Genomic DNA, 17,755 nt, shown 5'->3' with positions numbered 1-17,755 from the left:
GTAGAGTATCGGCATTGCCCCAGAAATACCGTGGGACTAATGGGGATTTGAGAAAGCTTTGATACAGTGTTTGTCCCGGGAGATATATACTCGTTGCGTACCTGGATTATGTCTGAACCCGTGAATAAAAATGCAAACAAAGTTCCAGACGAGATACAACTGTCTCATCTGTGTTGCGATAAATATCTGGAAAGCAATGAAATGACCCTTCAGAGCAAACGTACCCACGCTCACGAGTGTGTATTTGCCTGCAACTGGCCGGGGGACCCCCTATTGTTCCTCTTTTGTTTGTACTTAAACGTTTTAGAAGATCACCCATATGTTTTGTACACAGTCAATCGGGGACCCTCTGTCAATCGAGGACCTTATTGTCCTCTATTGTTCAGGCTCCCCAATTGAATGCAGAAACAAACTCACAGAAAGTGCCTATGTATTTTTTGCAACTTTCCAGTACCACACCTCACCCGCGATAAAGTGGCTCGTTTACCAGCGTACGGAACAAACACACAACGTTTGTCATTTCACAATGTCCGTGAAATAGCATTACTAAACTTGTTTTATACTGAGTTCTTTTAAACTTTGCACGTACATGTACATGTACTGAACTGTATAGGTGTATTGTGTCGGCATCGGTGCTGTTGTGTCAGGACAACCACACTTCACCTTTGACATCCGACGGATAAGTGGTTGCCGCTCGAAAATACAACAGTGGCTTATACAAATAATTTTTTTCATGCGAATGTGTGTGTCGTGCATTTCGTACGCACTAAACTGCATAGGCTTATCAAGACAGTCACCCGGGTGCTGAATTGTGAAGTTTACGGTGCATGGATGGGATTTGTCTGCTCATTTCACGTGGACCCACAGATACTGTAGTCATAACCAACACAATGGCTTCGGTACCTGCTCTTTCTGTCTCCACTGTCGTCTTGCTGTTCCCTGTTGTTGCCAGTTTGGCTTTTCTCACAGTCGCGACAGACGGAGAGGTGGATAACTTAAAAGATGGGGCACACCAGAGGTACGTGCCAGTTGAAGAGTATATCCCACACTGGGTCGAGGCACCGTCCTCTCTGGCCGACTACCCACTGCGCAGCAATCGCACCGTGGTCGACCCCTGGGTGTACACGGACCGCCTGGGGCTATACAAGATACTCCTACGCGCCACCTCGGGGGACCCGACGCTGGGAAGAGCCAATAACACGGCCAACATCCTTTGGGGACTCCCCGTGCAGCACGGGTGGCAGTTCAAATCTGGCCGTTTGATGGACTTCCCAAACGGGACCCGTTGCAGCCACACGAGGAGGGGTAGCTCGTGGAATTGCATCTCTCCCTTCAGCTGGTGGGCCAGCATGAACTACTACCTGTCCGTGTTGCCGTTCCTTGGCGCCGTGAAAGCTGGTTTGTTCTCCGATTGGCCCCACGAGATCGAGATCCTAGCTTCGCTGCATCATCCACAGGACTACTGCACCAGCTTGGAGAGCTGCACCACTCGATTCCCATCCGTGGTGGACGACTGGGAAGACTTCTTCGATATTCTGAAGTATCGCTCGAGCTGGTCGGATCCACACTTCCAAAGCATCACAGGAAGGGATGGAGATAGTTTCCCTCCTGTTCCATTCCCGACACTTAGCCCAAGAGAGCAGGACATCATCGCCCAGCTCTGGGTGGCTCACACCAACTCCTTAGAGACCGCCCTACCGCTGTTCAGTGCCTCCCTACTGCCGCTCATGTCTGAGCCGGAGCAGAAATTCGGCCTGAGCTGGGCGAACCTAATCAGCTACATCGCTGCCGTCGATTTCGTCACCGATCTCAACACCACGGTCGGCTTTCAATTGAAGTGTCTACCTCAGCGTGTTCTTCACCAAGGGGATCGACCGCCGAAGATACCCGACTTTTCCTGGAACGTCAATAAGGCACTGCTTATACTCGAAACCGCCCAAGACATTGACCGATCAACAGGTACATGTACATGTTTTGTTTTAATACTTCCAAAAGGCACTTTGAGCTTTCTTAACTTAATTCTCAGCAAGGTCTTAATCGGAAATCGTAATGTGCTTCAAACGAAAATTTTCATTATTTTTATTTTCATTTCCAAATCGTCTTCTGAACACTACGACGAAGAGGACTTCTAATATAATTTGGGGTCATTTCAGTTTGGTTTATCTGCAGAGATCCTGACGTATTTCGTTCTCTGTGTGTATCTTTCTGCCAGGTGACGCGCTGAAGCATGCGTGGCAAGCCCTGATGTGCTCGCCAGCCAGTCAGGCGAGAGGGCGCTACATGATGGCTAACCCAACTCTGTTAGCCACCTTATGGAATATCGTCACTCTCTTATGGTTATACATCACAGAATGCCTGTAACAGATATCGGCAACGTAAACTATGTTGTTAAACAGTTGATTTAATCAGATAGGATTTAAAATAAATCCGTCATGTATATTTGAACGTAGCTCGACAGCTTTCATATTCTTGACTTTACCTTTTTGTGCCAAAAAGTAAAGATTTCTCCACAATTAATAAATAATTAGCAATTAAGTCACAGAGTGTCTTTTTTTGTAGGTGAAAAACCTGAAAATTAATGTTCCAGAAATGTAGCTGTATGGAGAAATTATGTGTGTAGTTGAAGTTTATGGAGTGCCGAAAAATGGAGAAGGGTCTCGGCCTCAGTACAGATGTGCTTTGGTGCTATTTGAACGCTTGCACATTTTGCTGCTTACTTTTGCTGGAAAAGTTGGCTTCAAAATGGTTGTGAAATATCCAAATAATTGTGGGATTATAGACATCTTTGTATGAATAGTTCAGGGCAGAGTTGAGGACTAGGCCTCGGCGGTGCTAGATTTTATCGTCTCTGCGAAGGATGAGCGGCACGTCGTCCAGGGTGGTGTTGTTGGGGATGTTGCGGCGGAACGCCAGCTCCTGGACCAGGCCGTGCTTGTAGGCCCGCCAGCGCTTGTCCTGCAGGTAACTGGTGAAGGTCTCCTCGTAGGACGGGTAGAGCTGCTCCACCGTCTGCTGCATGCACTCCAGGGACTTGCCCCGGTCGTGCCGCATGAAGGAGACACGAGACACCAGGATGCACTCCACCTTGCCCGCCGAGATGATGTGGGTGCGTCGGAGGTCCTCCCCTGAGGGTGGTGGAATCATATAACATCTCGAAACCGACCCGACATAATTAGACATTTTAATTGTGAAATAACTACGACAGTGTCTGCTTAATTTGGAGTCTTTTCATTTTTGTTTCCTTTTGCCTGATTTTTTTAAAATTAAACTTGAAATGCTTATACTTACACCAAAGATCGAAATCGGTCACGTCACACAGGTGTAATCTCGGCGTACCTTAATGTCAGATTTTTTCTGATTAATTTATATCTCTTGTGATCAGTTTCTTGTATAATCCCCAGAAATTTGTAATTAATTTTTACTTGTATTTGAAAATAAAAAGAGCTGTAAAAATGATTTGTCAAATTTTACAGTTGGCTGTAGTTGGAAGTAGGTGACACGAGTCTCCTGACTGCTCACCGACTCCGAAGAATTTGCCCTTGCCGATATTAGCGATATGCAGCAGCTTGCGGCTCAGGCGCTGGTATTTCTCCGGCTTGAAAGAGTCCAGCACTTTGTGGTCAGCATCCAGTGGTGGCAGGGAGAGCTTAGTGTGGCCAAAAGGTAGGCAGCTTTGGAGCAGCGTCACCTCACGCACGACCTTGCAGGTACCAGACTTGATGAAGTAGATGTCGTCTGGCGCCTGAGCGAGGTTGCTGATTATGGGCTGTACGATCAAGTGCCAAAAATTGAGGAAAACGAGAACATCTCTTAAGTTTTTAACATCCGATACCAGTCGTATACTATGTTGGCCGGGTCCCGTAAGTGGACTTCAGGCAAGAGACATTCACCTTTAATAGAGAAGCATGTCTTTTTCAAAGTGGTTGGCGGGCGGTGCCATTTCTGTCTCTGATGAGAGGTGCCATGATCGCCCGTCCCCACCGCTCATAGAGGGCGCTGGGAAAGGATTCATACAAAATATTTCGATAGGATCCTTGAAACCTCTTTACCATTTTCCCCGAGTGTTTGGGGTGAAAATAGTGTTCATTTTGAAAGAGGTTCAGTTACACGGCACGCGAGCAGGCAATGGCTACGTTAGAAGTTGTACTTGCCGCGACGAGATGTTTTTCTTTTCCATGCAGTAGCCGTTCTACGTCTGCACACAATCAGCCTTATGAAAAGTTATCCGCCATAGATGATTTTATGAGTGGAGACTGTATCTAAGCAAAGGTTCCATTCGGGTTTTAAAGGATTTTATTCACCTTTTAAGTAAATGTATCTCCTTGATTGGGACTGTAGACTAGACGACTGAATTATTTTAGTATAGCCGCTGGGGTAGCCTACCCTGTTTCATACCGTTTGCAATAAGGAGAAGAAAGGGGAAGTACGTGTACCGTGTTTGGCGGGAATTCCACTAGTTTTGCCCTGTCGTTGGTGGCGCTAAGCTCCTCTTCTGACCACTGTCCAAACGCCGCCAGCGACCGCAGTGCGCTCATGCGAGTTTCCCACTCCTGCTGGTAGCTCCGCCGCAGAACCTGGTCGAAGTCAGGCTTGTCCAGAACGAGGAACTCTGCGTCTCCTTGCAGCATCGACAGAGTAAGGAGGAATGATAAAAGATACTGATAAAGAGAAGGAATGTACTTAACAGATTAACTTGTGCTGGGCTTTCATATACATGTACCGTACTGCTCAAGCTTCCTTCGGAGTTGCTGGATTGAGCAAAGAAACTGCTTAACAGGAATTCGCCTTTGAAGTACTGCAGCAGCGATATTAGGGCCTTTAGCACAGCGAAGACTGTACAGCCACCCGTATACTACATGTGGCGATAGTTTGATACTTTGCCGATCAACAATACCGCTTTTCCAAAGGAGGATGTGAAACTCGGTATTATCTGCACTCGTTGATGATCTCAAGAAGATCTCAGCAGCCACATCTTGTCATTATTGACTTCAGCAAAGCCTTTGGCAACGTCTCCCACCAACATCTCCTAGAAAAGCTCCACCCTCCAATACAATGTACCTGCTTGGATCTGCAGTTTCCTTACCAAACATCATTGGAGAACAGTAGTTTATGGTGAGTCGTCAAAATGTCTCCAGTCGTTTCAGGTATTCCACTGAGGATGATATTGAGGTCCTTGACATTCTTTGTCTGTATGAATGACTATCTTATACCAGCCTAAATAATCAAGCTTGAGGCTATTCGAAGATGATTGTATACTATATCGTGCAGCTAACAGCATTCGCTATACAAACTGAGTGCCTGGAAACAGACATCAGCAACCTTCCAGAAGGGGTCTACCTGGCAAATGGATTTTAAGAAGGCTAAGTGTTTCATATCATGAGAACCACCAAGGCCTGTAGAAGAAAACCCATCCTACACCAGCACACAGTGGGTGATCACATCCTCAAAGAGGATGAGGGAATATCATCTGACATGTCCCGGAACAAGCCATCAACAGTAGCAAAAAGAATCTTGGGTCAACTTACGAGGAACTTGTCCTGATTAAAATCAATGACTCCAACTGTCAATCCAGCATTACTGACATGCTGCGCTTACTCAAAAAAGAGACACTTGAAACCAGACGATCTAAAGCTTGTCTGCAACTAATCTACAAAGAAACCCAAGGTCTCATCCCTTACAACATTACTCGTCATCTCATTTACAATAAGAAAACAAGGCCAAAAACAGACCAGAGTACTGGAAGATTCACCTAAAAGCACACCTTTGCAAATAACAATTGCTATCATAAGTCGTATCCCAAAACACTTCTAAGTTGGAATTTGCTACCCAGGGATCACCTTCTAAAGATCGAGATGGCTGATCCCAACAAAATACCAAAATCAAGTTCGCACATACTCCACGCTGTCGCACTAACTGTACAGGATAGCCACACCAGGCGTTTGTATAGCCAGCAGATGCAGCAACTTGAAGGTTGCGTGGTTACAAGTCCTCTACCTGCCTTATAACTAGTAAAAGATATTAGTGAATGAAATCATACATTTCGAGGTAGTTGAAAACACTGGTTAAAAATTATTTGGCTACCTTTACAGATAATTGTGGCCGTCCGCTTCGATCCGTGAAGCAGCGCCAACTCGCCGAATGACGATCCTGCTGTATGCTCGCCCATTATATGCGTATTGCGTTCACCTTCAACAGAAAGTGAAACGATTTGTGGACAGTAAAGTCAACACTGAGATCGGCTTTCAAACTGACACACTTATGTTCAGTTTTACGTTCAATGCAAGCAACCATGGCGTCGGAAGAAAGTGTATTCAAGGTATCAGAAGTATACAAAGCAATGCTAAGGATGTAAACTCATTTTTTGTAACTTTGGAAACTTCAGAAATTTCCACATGTTCATTAGATACATTGCCCAACTTTCTAAATTTGACTGACGGAGGCACACGGGGACGTGAAGCATAACAAGCTCGTTGGAGCAATGTTAAGCTGTTTATCGCATGCTGAACAGATCAAATGGCATTTTGTGCGTCTTTGCCATAGAGCTGTCTCAATTTGCAAACGATTCCTATTGGGATTGAATGTATGATTCCTAACGTCGTTGACGCTTACAGAGTCATCACACACCAGAACAGATTCAATACCCTCCCCTTCCAGCAGGCCACCACCCACCTGTCCTCTTGTCCTCTTCCGTAACCTCCACCGTGACAGCCCCGGACAGGATGAAGTAGAATGACAGCCCTGGATGCCCCTGCTTAACGATGACCCTGCCGTCCTCGAACGACTCGTAATGTAGCACACATGATAGCTCTTGTTTGACGGTACTGGAGTAACGGTCGAAGCATTTCAGCTGTACAGGAAGGCAAATCAATATCCTTAAAACCCAATGAAATTACCTGTACGGTCAGTTTCAATTTGATCTGCAAACACTGTTCAGTCGACAACATAACTGAGCCAGAAAACATCAAGAAATGGCCACGTCTACAAGGTATCAGCATTCCACAAGTTGAGAAAGGCAAAGTACATCTGCTGATTGGTCAAGACTCGCCAAAGGCTCTTGTGCAATTGCAAGTGAGAAATGGGCCACTTCGAATATCAAGAAAGGCTTCAGTTACTTCAAGCTGTGTGAAAAGGGAGACGATGCACTCGTGCAACAGCGTCACTCAGAGATTCTTGAGATCGGATGCTGCCGAGTCACTCTATGATGATGGCAAGGCCATGTCAGTCCAAGACAAGAGGGCAATTACACAGTGGGAAAGGACTGTGCACCTAAAGGATGAACATTGATTATGATCTGCCAGTACTTTTCAAGAACAACCCGCCAAAGCTTGTTGACAATTTAATCGTCGCAGAGCAACGTCTGACTGCATTAGGCAGACGTCTTCAGAGGGATCATCAGCTGAAGTCACGTTGTGCAGAAGGCAGAAAAGAGTTGGTTGACATATGCTGAGTGGGTTGTAGGATATGATGATCACAGTCACTCATGTCTGCTGTTGTCGAAGTTTCGTATATGGCACCTCTAAAAGGGTTACGATACTTTAAGGCTTGAGCTGACCGCTGCGACACTCTCTGTGAGGCCGGATGTGATGATCAATAAGAGTTCGCCCTATGAAGAGTCAGTCTTCTGAACTGATAGCACGATAGTGCTTCGATACATCAACGCTATAGAGAAGCGTTTCCACACCTTTGTGGCGAAGAGAGTTGCCGTCATCCGGAATCAGTCAAGTCCTCAGTGGCGGCACATGGAAACCGGGTGGAATCAGGCAGATGTTATCACGAGAGGACAAACCACCAACGGACCTCTAGCCATCTAGAATTGATTGATTGGTCCTGTCTTGTGCCAAGGTGGCCGAGTGTGGCTAGGACTACCGATCTCAACAACTCTTGACGATAAAGATCCAGAAGTTAAGCCCGAGAAGGATATAGTCACCACAATGCCACCACAAGCATGCAGATTCAGCCGACTCGACGGACATAATACATCATTTTAACGCTTCCTTTATTACAGTTTAATGCATGTTTAGGGGACACTCTTTTAATTTGAGGATATTCAATTCGGGACAAAACTAAACATAAAAACAAAATAGAGACAACTTATTATGGTTCTCGAGCACATGCCATAACAGTGTAAGGTACTGCATGTAAAAGATACGATGTACACGTTGACCTAAAGACAGGTTGAGTTTAAAGACCTGTTTAATTGTCTGCTATACTTCGATTAGTTATATATGATTGCTTGAATTTACTTAGATAAGCAGATCATGGCCGTTTTGATTCATGTTTGTAATTTATAACCGTTTAAAGTCAATTTGTTTATTTGTTGTGGACAGATTAAACTGCATTCAGGCATGTCAAGTTAATCAATCTCCGACACCACATCCGTTGCAAAACTCAGTGGAGAAAGTACATGGTCTGTATACAGTTTCTGTATTAATTAGGCTGTTTCAAAACCATTGAAGAACAAACCTTGTCGACGAAACTGAAGATGTAAGCCAGGTCTTCGGGGGATCGCTCCCAGGGGTTTTTGCGCATGGTCAGCTTGACTGCGGCCGGCAGGGTGGTCACGGACTGCACGTTCGCCTTGAAGGCATTCACGTTGAACGTCAGACTGGTATCCTTGCCTGGTTCATAAAGTTTTCAGAATTATATGCTGGACACCGACAAGGAAGAAAACATGCGTACATCGGTAAACTGTTGAAAAGCGTTTAAAATATCAAAGCTATTACCCTCTAAATCTTGGCAATCGTTTCCCTATTTGATCAGCATTGCTTAAAACGTCATGCATCTGCATACACACGTGGAAAACCTTTCTCAAAAATCATCTTTCACTCAGTCATTAGACCAATTAATCGTTAAAATATCACTGTCCAACATTTGTAAACTTTTTTCTTACAGCGTACGATTTTAATCCGCATGAATGTGACCGGCTCTTGCTATTTAAGAGTTCCTGATTTCTGTTTCATTCACGGTCTCCGAGTTATTCTCATTGTTTGTGTAAGATTGTTATCATGGACTGCGTGATTTTTACCATCTTCTTGTTGCACCGTGAATTGAGATTTCTGCTCTCCTTCCTGCTTGGAGGCGGCCAGCATCTTGGCCCATTTCAAGTTGTGCTTGATGGTATTGGCGATGGCGCGAAATCTCTCCAGTGGCGTTCGAGCACACTGCGTGAAGTAAGAAGCTAGAGTCGCTATTTAATCGATACATTAATGCAACACGAAGAGAACTTTTATTTAAAAAGAACCTTCATTTTAAACTTTTATTCAAAATCAGAAGGAAAAGAAATTGACAAATTTCTCCCCAAAAATAAAAAAATAATAATAAGGGGCTGGATTAACTTCAAAGTGTCCTGTTAATCTGTGCTGTATTCGGCGGATGTTGGAACGCTTACCGGCAGTGGAACTTTTTATTAATATTTTTCATTTAATTTACTGGAATGGAAACCCCTTTGTTTGAAATAATTAATTGGTCGTCTATTTCATTCAGAACCCCTACCCTGATGTTTTGCAGCTATGATGAAATACTTTAAAATTTACTTGACGTTGTCTTTCGCATATCATTCTTAGAGCTCTTTATGTAGGCTGACGTATGTTTAATTAATTAAATGCACAGGGAAATATATCATCTCTAAATAAAAAGCAACGTCTAAGTTATATACAAACCAGAAGCGCCCGTCTCCGCGCTGCACTGTCATGTAGTAGAGGAGGTGTGTTGAGAGGCAGTACATTTTGGATGACTGACGACCTCCGTCTGCCCCTTCCCCTCGCCGCCTCATCTCCCTCCTCATCCATCGCACCACTAGGCTTGGCGTCCTCAGCTTTCTCTGGATCACTGGGCCCGCCGACGTCCTCGCTCACCTCGGGACGATATTTGGCTAGGTCATCCTCCTGCTCGCTGCCTTCATCTTGGGAATATTCATCGCTTCCCTCTGTCGAGCTGCTGCTGTGGGTCTTGACAAGAGCTTTCGCTGGCAGCGGTGGGGGAGGCGGCAACACGTCCATGATGGTCGCCCCTCGGCGCTTCTGCAGTGCCGGGTTCATATAATCCTGCTCTTCATCATCGTTATCAACCTCCCCAAGGAACACACTCGTCTCCATTATCCTTACGGTCTACTTGGTTTTCAGTCTCTATAACACACAGGCCTATACTTCACCATGGCGATGCTTTTGACACCTGTATCAATATTTAAGCCTTTTAATATCCAATGTTGGTATCGTTCCGTGACGTAATCTTATAGACGTTGCTGTCTGGCCAGTGATGAAAAACTTGCACGACCGTATTGTTTACCATGGTTTTCAGCTTCGTCGCTATACTTAATTGTGTGAAGAGGGTTGCGATTCTCCGCATTGTGACGCAATAAGACGCTAAAAAATTTGATCCAATCTGCGTCCTGCTAAATGCGTGTAATGTGTGCTGAAGCAGGCCAATGCCATAAATACCAGAAGAATCTATGGCCAGTGCGCGCGGACGACCAACGTGACAGTAATAATGAAAATCGATGGTAATATCACATGGCTCTGTTTACTGCAGGGCCTACCCGGTATAAATGGGAAATAATACGGATCTGCTAACCAAACGACCGTCTGCTTAAAATGGAATCTCCTTTCCACTGTAAGCATTTTATGATCAAGTAACTGAGATATTATGACATACCTAACGTTGATTTCATGCGTATAAATACTTAAGCGGCAAGCAGCTTAATAACACTGACCGATGCTTTGTCCACCGCACAAAAGTTCGGAGTATTTTGCACATTTCTGAACTTTCTAGTCTACAGTTTCAAATTTCGAAATAGGCCTAATCATGTCAGCGAGTTAACAAACTTAGTGACAATGGAAGTTGTAGTCTTGAGCTTTCAATGACTGATTTCGAGTCTAACTTTTGGTAATGTCAAAGGTCAACCGCATGAATAAGAAAGAGAGGTGACTGCGTGCGCGTTGCGGGCTGGGCGGGTTGGACGTTCCAGTCGCGATTTTGAGGAGTCTAGTAATTTAGTTTAAAAATGTCTTTTGACAGATCTTCATTTGGTGGTGGTTCAAGTGGTGAAGATGCAGAATTAAAGGAGTTTCTTGCAGTAGAAGGTCAAAAAGCAAAATTTCAGGTAGGCCTCAGGCTAAGGTAGGCTTACATTGCACTGCACTCATTTCGTGAAGAATTGTCACTGCGCGTGTTTAGCATGCATGGTTTACATGGTTTAGCCATTCTCTTGTAGACTCGCTGCGATTTTCCTTCGCTGACGCATGTTTCATCATCACCATCATGATCATCAGAATCCTGCGCACTTTTTTGATTTCTTAAACACTAAATATAGGCCTATATGTAGGCCTACTCTAGGTTAGGCCGAAATCATTTCCAGCTTTTCGTGCTAGTTAGGGGGCCTCACTGTAACTAACAGTCATATTTCATAATACACTATGATATTAAGAATCATTTCCTGTTTTTTGTTTGTATTTCCAGTGTATTGGGGCATCCTGCCTCCATGATTGGGGTATTGATTAACCCTAACACTCCTCATTCCTTCACCTGTTGGAGGATTGAGGACTGTTAGGGTTAATGGCACATAATGGCACAGAGGAAACATATCAGGCATGGTTTGGTTTTGGGTTGCAGTTCCTCCAAAATGGCAAAATACTCCATGTAGAGTTTTAACTGGATGTCAGAAAACTGCATTCTGTCTCAAAGCTGAACATGAATTTCAACACTTTGGATATTGTAAATGCTGGATGCAATTGATGCATCAGAGCAATGGATGGCTATTACTATTGGTCATTTCGGCTCAAGAAATCTGTCGATCACATTGTCATCGGTCAGTGACCTTTTCTTTCTTATGTATGGTTGGGGAAGATTGTTTTGAAAAGGGGAAATAAGTCTAAGATTTCTCCTAGGATAATGCAGCACAATTGACTGATCACACAGATCCACCAGTTACACCCTTTTGTCACAAGGGAAGTTCTGTCACAGCTGCCAAGCACTGCAACTGTGGACTACTGTAAGGAAATAAGAACAACTGTCAATTGTCATTAAAACCACTCTTAAAACATCTTGAAATCATTGTTGAATCCCAAGTCTTTTCTTTTTATCACAGTGGACATTATCGAATTCATTTTTGAGGCAGTTTTAGTGTACCATTTCCCCTTTGCTCTCTGCAATCACTTAGAACCAAGTCCACATGTTCACCGACGTATGCTGGGACCGGTGCGTGGACAAACCGGGCAACAAACTGGACAGCAAGACGGAGACGTGTCTGGTGAACTGCGTGGAGCGGTTCATCGATTCCACCCTGGCCATGACCAACCGCTTCCAGCAGCTCCTCAACAAGCAAGCAGGCCACTGATGCTTAACGAAATTTGTCGGGCTGGCGGGACCAAGATCAAACACACACAGCACTCCCCCCTCCCCCCAACAGACTTGCTGTGGATTAACTCAGGGAAGCAGCGGCTGCATGTCAAGGGGTGGAGCCAGCCTTTAAAGGAGGTCAAATTGGAGGATGTGTCCCATGATTGACTGTCATTTACAGCAGTGCTACAGTTCAGCATCGTCATTTGCGTACATCCATCAGTCATAAATGATACACCTTTAATTTTACATTTTTACCGAATCTGCTTACTGAAGTTGAATTGATCATTACTACGGGAGTTTGGGCTGAAATTTTCCCGAATCCTCCCAAATCTACCACTTCACCGTAAACCGGTGGCCCTATCTTAGCCGTAACTGTGGATGAGGTATCAAGCCCCTTTCAAAGTAACAGTGGCTAGGTAGTATCTTCCTCGATCCTGCAAAACCCCGTGGTGGAGTTCGGAAGATCTGGGATTGTTAGAGTTAAGTTTCTATTATTTTATGATGGCTGATCATATTTGCAGTGGAAAGTTTGTGTTGGATTCATAAAAGACAGGATTGGAAGACTAGACTCATGAGTGCAAGCAATAGAGTACCGAGGTGAATACGTCATGCGCACAATTAGTGTGTAAAAGGCATGAGCGCGTGAACCAGCACGTGAACCAACACGCGCGTACTCCATTCGTTTGCACTGCACTTTCTGGTTCACAGTGACGTCACACTTCGGTACTCTATTAGTTAATCATTTGGAATTAATCAGATTTGAAATTAGCATTTCTTTCTGGTCCACATGCATCTCTGCACTAGACAGGATCTTGGATGTTGGCTAAGACAGAATATGCTCAGTTTGTTACCCATTAGTGTATGGTGAATTCCAGAAGTAGTTTACTTTAGTCATAAAATTCTAAAACTGACGCCTCCAGATGTACTATGAAAGACACTAAATTTAATTCGTGTCCATTTCTGCAGAGTTCGACTTTAATCATGGAAATTTCTCACCATAGTGTGTTTTTAAAAGCAGAATAAAGTTACACAGGTTGTGGAAAGAGCAAATCACAAGACTCAGTCATTCGTGTGTATTGAATATGCGGCATTTGTGCATTAAAGCGGGCGACAATTGATATTTGTCTTTAATTCCCACAATGCCACATTTTTATGTGCATGGGACCTTTTACATACTAGTCTATACGAAAATTCCTAAATCAGTGTTCAGTTGCAGACGTATTGCCCAACGCACGGGACTTGGATCTGGTCTTGCTACCATAAGAAGACCGGCTGTCCGTCGTTACGCGCCATGTGGAGCAGGCAGTCGAGAACCACCAGCATGTCTAGAACTTCCATGACGGGGCAGAGACACAGCACGCCCCGCTTCAACTCGCTGGGATTGCTCCAACCTAGGGCGGGGAGAACGAACAGGATTACTTGGTTAACTTGAAGGTTATATTCTGTGTCTTGCAGTCGCACGCTACCTCTATGGACTGTCGACGGTCTTACTTTTTTTGGGAGACCAGAAAGTTGAGAGCAATTCCAACAGAAGCATGCGGTTCTGGAACAAATCTTTTCTTAAATATTCTGCAATGTTGGAACAAGGAGCCTATTTTTAAGGCAGAAAAGGGAAGAAGAAGCGCAAAGAATGGAGCAAATTGCCACTAATATTGTGCATGGTCCTCGCCGTTTGTGTTTTGTAGACCTTGGGTCTTGGTTAAGGGGGAACAAAATAATGGTTGTGGAGCCAGAGTCCAGGCTCAGATGTCTCATACTTAGTAATTTGAAAACCTATGCGTATTTTGTCTACTCTCTGACCAATCGTCTTTGCAAGGTTTCAAGTTTACGTTTTAAGTTTTAAGCTTCGTTTGATTTATTACTTGGATATTACTACAGGTCTATTTACAATGGTAATTCAGACACAAAATTAATGGTAAGTTGTTTTCGAACGTGTAGTATGTATGAACGACCCTGACGGTACCTCTCTTCAACGCTTCAGCCTTGGCCGACTCGACATCCCGGAGCGTACCATAACGGGCAATCACGTCGGCGATAAACCGAGCGTGTCGTCCCCTCACCCACCCGTAGCTCCTCAGTACGTCCATCAAGAGTTCGTATCGCCGATGAAGCACGGAACGACCACCTTGATCTGGGTGCGTGCGGATCATGATCTCCAGGTTTCCTTCAGGAGGAAATTAAAGAGTGACCGGGTGTACTTTTGACTTGATGTACCGCAGTCAGCACTCGTGCAACTGTCGCCGTTGCCCTGCCATCATTGTCATAGTTGTCACGGTCTTCACAGTTATCAGATCTTCTTCAACCACAGGGTTACTATACACTGTTTTTCAGTGAGTTCAGTATTAGAGATCATTGCTTTGCCAAACCTCGGTAATTTCAGATTTCCTTTTAATTGAAGATGAGATTCTTTCTCAAAGAGGGTGTTTGAATTGGCGAAATCCAGATCTTCCGAGATTGTCAAGGTTGTATTGCGTTTCATAGTGGCGTAACTAGGGGGCACCTGGGGGTGCACACGATTTTTTTCAAGGGGACACAAAAGACAATGGGCTGCAGCAGAGGTTGTTCGTGGATTTCAAGGGGGGGCACGGGCATTCGCTGGGGGCACCTGCTTTCCCCGTAAATACGGCACTGCGCTTTAAATATTCAGTGAACAAAATCTAGGACGATCCACTTTTTCGGGTGAAAAATGCAGATACATGTACATTACAATGTTCAAAGTGGAAGGTGATTAGTAATACTAACAAACGCCCGAAATTCGCTCTTGCTTTGAACCCCTTGTGTGTTTACTGAGTTTGATGGGGGTGTGTTCTTCGCTACATTTCAAGAGCCTGCTATGTTGATTGATGAATGTTCATTATGTTCAGCCAATTACGAAGACATAAGTTAAACCTACTACTAACAAAATGTGGTTTTTACCTAGATTATAGCCGTACAAAATCTCTTTGCGTTGGAAAACAAACGCAAGGATTCGTCGCTCGACTTGGAAGGCGATCTCGCCTAGAATCTTCCTGCTCGGAGTACCGTGCACCACGTTGGAATTGCCGGTTTCTTCTGCTTGACGGGACGACAGATATTGCGTCAACGGCGTTGGTGTTATTGACTGCTCGCCCAGCGTCGCCAGCTCCTCGTTGCTCGCCTCGTCGTCGTCATCCAGTGACAAATCCGCGGCCGCCAGGTTGCGAGAGGCCTCGATTGCCTTCCACACCCGGAACCGCTTGGTGGCATTCTGGCGTAGCCGGGCAATGTAACTTTTGGTCTCGGCTTGTCGGCCGGCGAAGGCGCTGACCGCGTCCTCCATTTGTTGGATTCGCGAGTCCAAGCGCTTCGTGCTCTCGTCCAATGAATCCACGTTTGCCTCCGCACCATTTTGAAGTTCAGAACCGGCCGGGATAACAGAGGTACCTCGTTTGCCTCTTTGTTTATCCGTACCGCCCCCCGCCAGCAATGTCTCATCTCCTTGAAGGGCCACGGGGTATCTCATTTCCTTCTTTGACGACGAAAATGGCGGGTTAAAGGAAGCATCTAAACTCTGACTGGGCCACTCAGAGGCATTGTCATTTAGACTGTATCCCGCATTTGATTCAGGACTTCGAAACTTAGGATCTTGAACTACAGACTTCTCAGGGCTTTCCATGGGACCATTGTCGGTCCGTCGACTCTGGCGTGGGCCGCCTGCAGTGGCATTGCTTCGCTCTGTGAATGCTGGTGATACGTGCTCGTCCGCTGCACGGGCCGGCATCATCATGGACGTTAACGTGTACACTGCATTTATGTCATCATCCAGCAAACCCTTGTCTCCAAACCACGAGATGACTGTGCCTATCAGTGCCACCTGCTTTAGGTTGGAGTTCGTCTGTAGCAGGTTCAGCTTGAGCCTCAGTAGCTGGTTCTCCTCACTGAGATCGCGGACCTCGTGCCTGAGACGACGCTGTGTGTCGGAGCCAATCCCCAAACGATCTTGAGCAGGGACCTGCCAGCCTCCGGTTGCCGTGGACGGAGCGGATGCCTCATGGCCGCTGTGCGTCACTGTCCCGTCATCACCGGTTGTCCGTTCGTCTCCCTCGGGCGTCATGATGTCAGACAACCGCAGGGGCGGCATACCTGCTTCAGGAGTCCCAATATCAGCCAGTCGCAAGGAGGACGTATCGGCTGCATCAGGAGTCCCAAGCAAGTTGTCCTGCGCCATTTTCTGTTTAGTACTTTTGCTATGCCATGATGACTGATTTAGACTGATTTGGTGTTTTGGAAAAGAAGTTATTTACCACAAGACCAACCGCCGCGCATGTTTGTTCAACTTGGTCCTTGCGCGAAGTGAACTCTGATAATGCGTTGCCATGATTTTGTATCGAAAGCGACACAAAAAGGCAAAATAACAGCACAAGCGTGACGTCATTTGATTCAGAATTCGACATAATGATGTTCGCGCGCGTTGCTATAGTTTCGACGCGCCACGTCCTTGCGTGACAACTAATTCAAATTATGTCCTATTTGCCACAACGCAAATACCGTCTTGTCTCAATTTCTCCGGTACGCCTGTTATTTTATCGTCACGGCCCTTTGATATAGATGATACTCAAGTGCTTGCCTATAATGGTTAAATTAGAATGCACTCAAAAACTGTTGTGCTAATTTCTTGGAGCTGCGGGACAGCACGGCAAACATCCGTCGTATAAGTGGGCGTTGAGCATCTTTTAAAGCGGATTTTTGCGCTATATGTAAATATAATGTAACGGACCTTTGCTATCAACCGGGCGGTGGGTTCTGTCTGCACGAAGCTGCCCGTTTGGAGTCACGCACCTGTCCGTCACTAGGTAGCGTGGTGACGGTGCGTGCCTCCGGCCTCCCTGCTGTACTGAAGTGCAGCGCTGGATAGAGTATCCTGGTATAAAAACACACCACAGAGAGATACAGACTGGACGCATTCTTTTCATTTCATCTCCAAGCCAGTTCTGATTCTTTGTTTCAAATTTCTACTCAAGTAATACTGTATTAGTCTCAGACCCTATAATTAATAGCAGAGCAATTACATGTATGTAGTTGTTCTAAACACCCGCCCCCTTAATTGTAATTGGACAGTGCAAAGCTTTCCTAATCCCTGATTGGCTGCAAATTTTGTGAATCGAGGTCACTGCACAGCTGAGTCGCAAGATCGCGCACGCGCAACCATTTTTCCACAAGCGAGAAAGGGGAGTGACCCGTGGTGGATACGCGCAGTAGAATCTACGCGCATACATGTACATTAAAAACAGTGGTCCCTTAAACATACAAAGGACGACCTGAGGTCGTCACAATAACTATGATTATTATTATTAGATTATTGCCAATCTTACCCCCTGGACGGTAACTTAAATTATTGCTGAACAAAACTTTATTTCCCGAGTTCGGATTCACTTGAGAATTTTCCTCCGCAAAATTCAAG

General features: G+C 45.3%; 4 protein-coding genes across 4 annotated transcripts; 2 read left to right on the top strand and 2 right to left on the bottom strand.

The window, feature by feature from the left end:
* Nucleotides 1–678: 678 nt before the first annotated feature.
* Nucleotides 679–3,456, top strand: LOC110975935 (protein LEG1 homolog). The gene is made up of 2 exons (XM_022228816.2): nucleotides 679–1,959; nucleotides 2,213–3,456. The coding sequence occupies exons 1-2, from the start codon at nucleotides 828–830 to the stop codon at nucleotides 2,359–2,361; spliced, it is 1,281 nt and encodes a 426-aa protein (XP_022084508.2). The 5' UTR covers nucleotides 679–827; the 3' UTR covers nucleotides 2,362–3,456.
* Nucleotides 1,961–10,308, bottom strand: LOC110975934 (uncharacterized). Its single transcript, XM_022228815.2, has 8 exons — nucleotides 9,660–10,308; nucleotides 9,026–9,161; nucleotides 8,464–8,618; nucleotides 6,670–6,847; nucleotides 6,082–6,186; nucleotides 4,434–4,618; nucleotides 3,520–3,766; nucleotides 1,961–3,125 (listed from the first exon to the last, which is right to left on the bottom strand). The coding sequence occupies exons 1-8, from the start codon at nucleotides 10,092–10,094 to the stop codon at nucleotides 2,833–2,835; spliced, it is 1,734 nt and encodes a 577-aa protein (XP_022084507.2). The 5' UTR covers nucleotides 10,095–10,308; the 3' UTR covers nucleotides 1,961–2,832.
* Nucleotides 10,309–10,905: 597 nt separating this feature from the next.
* LOC110975956 (mitochondrial import inner membrane translocase subunit Tim8 A-like) lies at nucleotides 10,906–13,386 on the top strand. Its single transcript, XM_022228843.2, has 2 exons — nucleotides 10,906–11,098; nucleotides 12,155–13,386. The coding sequence occupies exons 1-2, from the start codon at nucleotides 11,000–11,002 to the stop codon at nucleotides 12,329–12,331; spliced, it is 276 nt and encodes a 91-aa protein (XP_022084535.2). The 5' UTR covers nucleotides 10,906–10,999; the 3' UTR covers nucleotides 12,332–13,386.
* LOC110975955 (uncharacterized) lies at nucleotides 13,279–16,690 on the bottom strand. The gene is made up of 3 exons (XM_022228842.2): nucleotides 15,253–16,690; nucleotides 14,300–14,500; nucleotides 13,279–13,727 (listed from the first exon to the last, which is right to left on the bottom strand). The coding sequence occupies exons 1-3, from the start codon at nucleotides 16,520–16,522 to the stop codon at nucleotides 13,591–13,593; spliced, it is 1,608 nt and encodes a 535-aa protein (XP_022084534.2). The 5' UTR covers nucleotides 16,523–16,690; the 3' UTR covers nucleotides 13,279–13,590.
* Nucleotides 16,691–17,755: the final 1,065 nt, after the last annotated feature.

This window comes from Acanthaster planci, linkage group LG02 (genome assembly GCF_054643075.1).
Source record: "Acanthaster planci isolate LZ-2023a linkage group LG02, COTS_SCS, whole genome shotgun sequence".
NCBI lineage: Eukaryota > Metazoa > Echinodermata > Asteroidea > Valvatida > Acanthasteridae > Acanthaster > Acanthaster planci.
The sequence above is the reverse complement of the archived record's forward strand: the minus strand, read 5'-3'. Positions and strand labels throughout refer to the sequence as shown.

Excerpts from the sequence above, each read along its gene's own strand:
- LOC110975935 (XM_022228816.2), top strand. The coding sequence starts at position 828 with ATGGATGGGATTTGTCTGCTCATTTCACGTGGACCCACAGATACTGTA. Across the intron at positions 1,960-2,212 it reads AGACATTGACCGATCAACAG|GTGACGCGCTGAAGCATGCG; the intron begins GTACATGTACAT and ends TCTTTCTGCCAG.
- LOC110975934 (XM_022228815.2), bottom strand. The coding sequence starts at position 10,094 with ATGGAGACGAGTGTGTTCCTTGGGGAGGTTGATAACGATGATGAAGAG. Across the intron at positions 9,162-9,659 it reads CGCGGAGACGGGCGCTTCTG|TGTGCTCGAACGCCACTGGA; the intron begins GTTTGTATATAA and ends TACTTCACGCAG. Across the intron at positions 3,126-3,519 it reads GGGCAAATTCTTCGGAGTCG|GGGAGGACCTCCGACGCACC; the intron begins GTGAGCAGTCAG and ends CACCACCCTCAG.
- LOC110975956 (XM_022228843.2), top strand. The coding sequence starts at position 11,000 with ATGTCTTTTGACAGATCTTCATTTGGTGGTGGTTCAAGTGGTGAAGAT. Across the intron at positions 11,099-12,154 it reads GTCAAAAAGCAAAATTTCAG|AACCAAGTCCACATGTTCAC; the intron begins GTAGGCCTCAGG and ends GCAATCACTTAG.
- LOC110975955 (XM_022228842.2), bottom strand. The coding sequence starts at position 16,522 with ATGGCGCAGGACAACTTGCTTGGGACTCCTGATGCAGCCGATACGTCC. Across the intron at positions 14,501-15,252 it reads TTTGTACGGCTATAATCTAG|GAAACCTGGAGATCATGATC; the intron begins GTAAAAACCACA and ends TTCCTCCTGAAG. Across the intron at positions 13,728-14,299 it reads GGCTGAAGCGTTGAAGAGAG|GTTGGAGCAATCCCAGCGAG; the intron begins GTACCGTCAGGG and ends TCCCCGCCCTAG.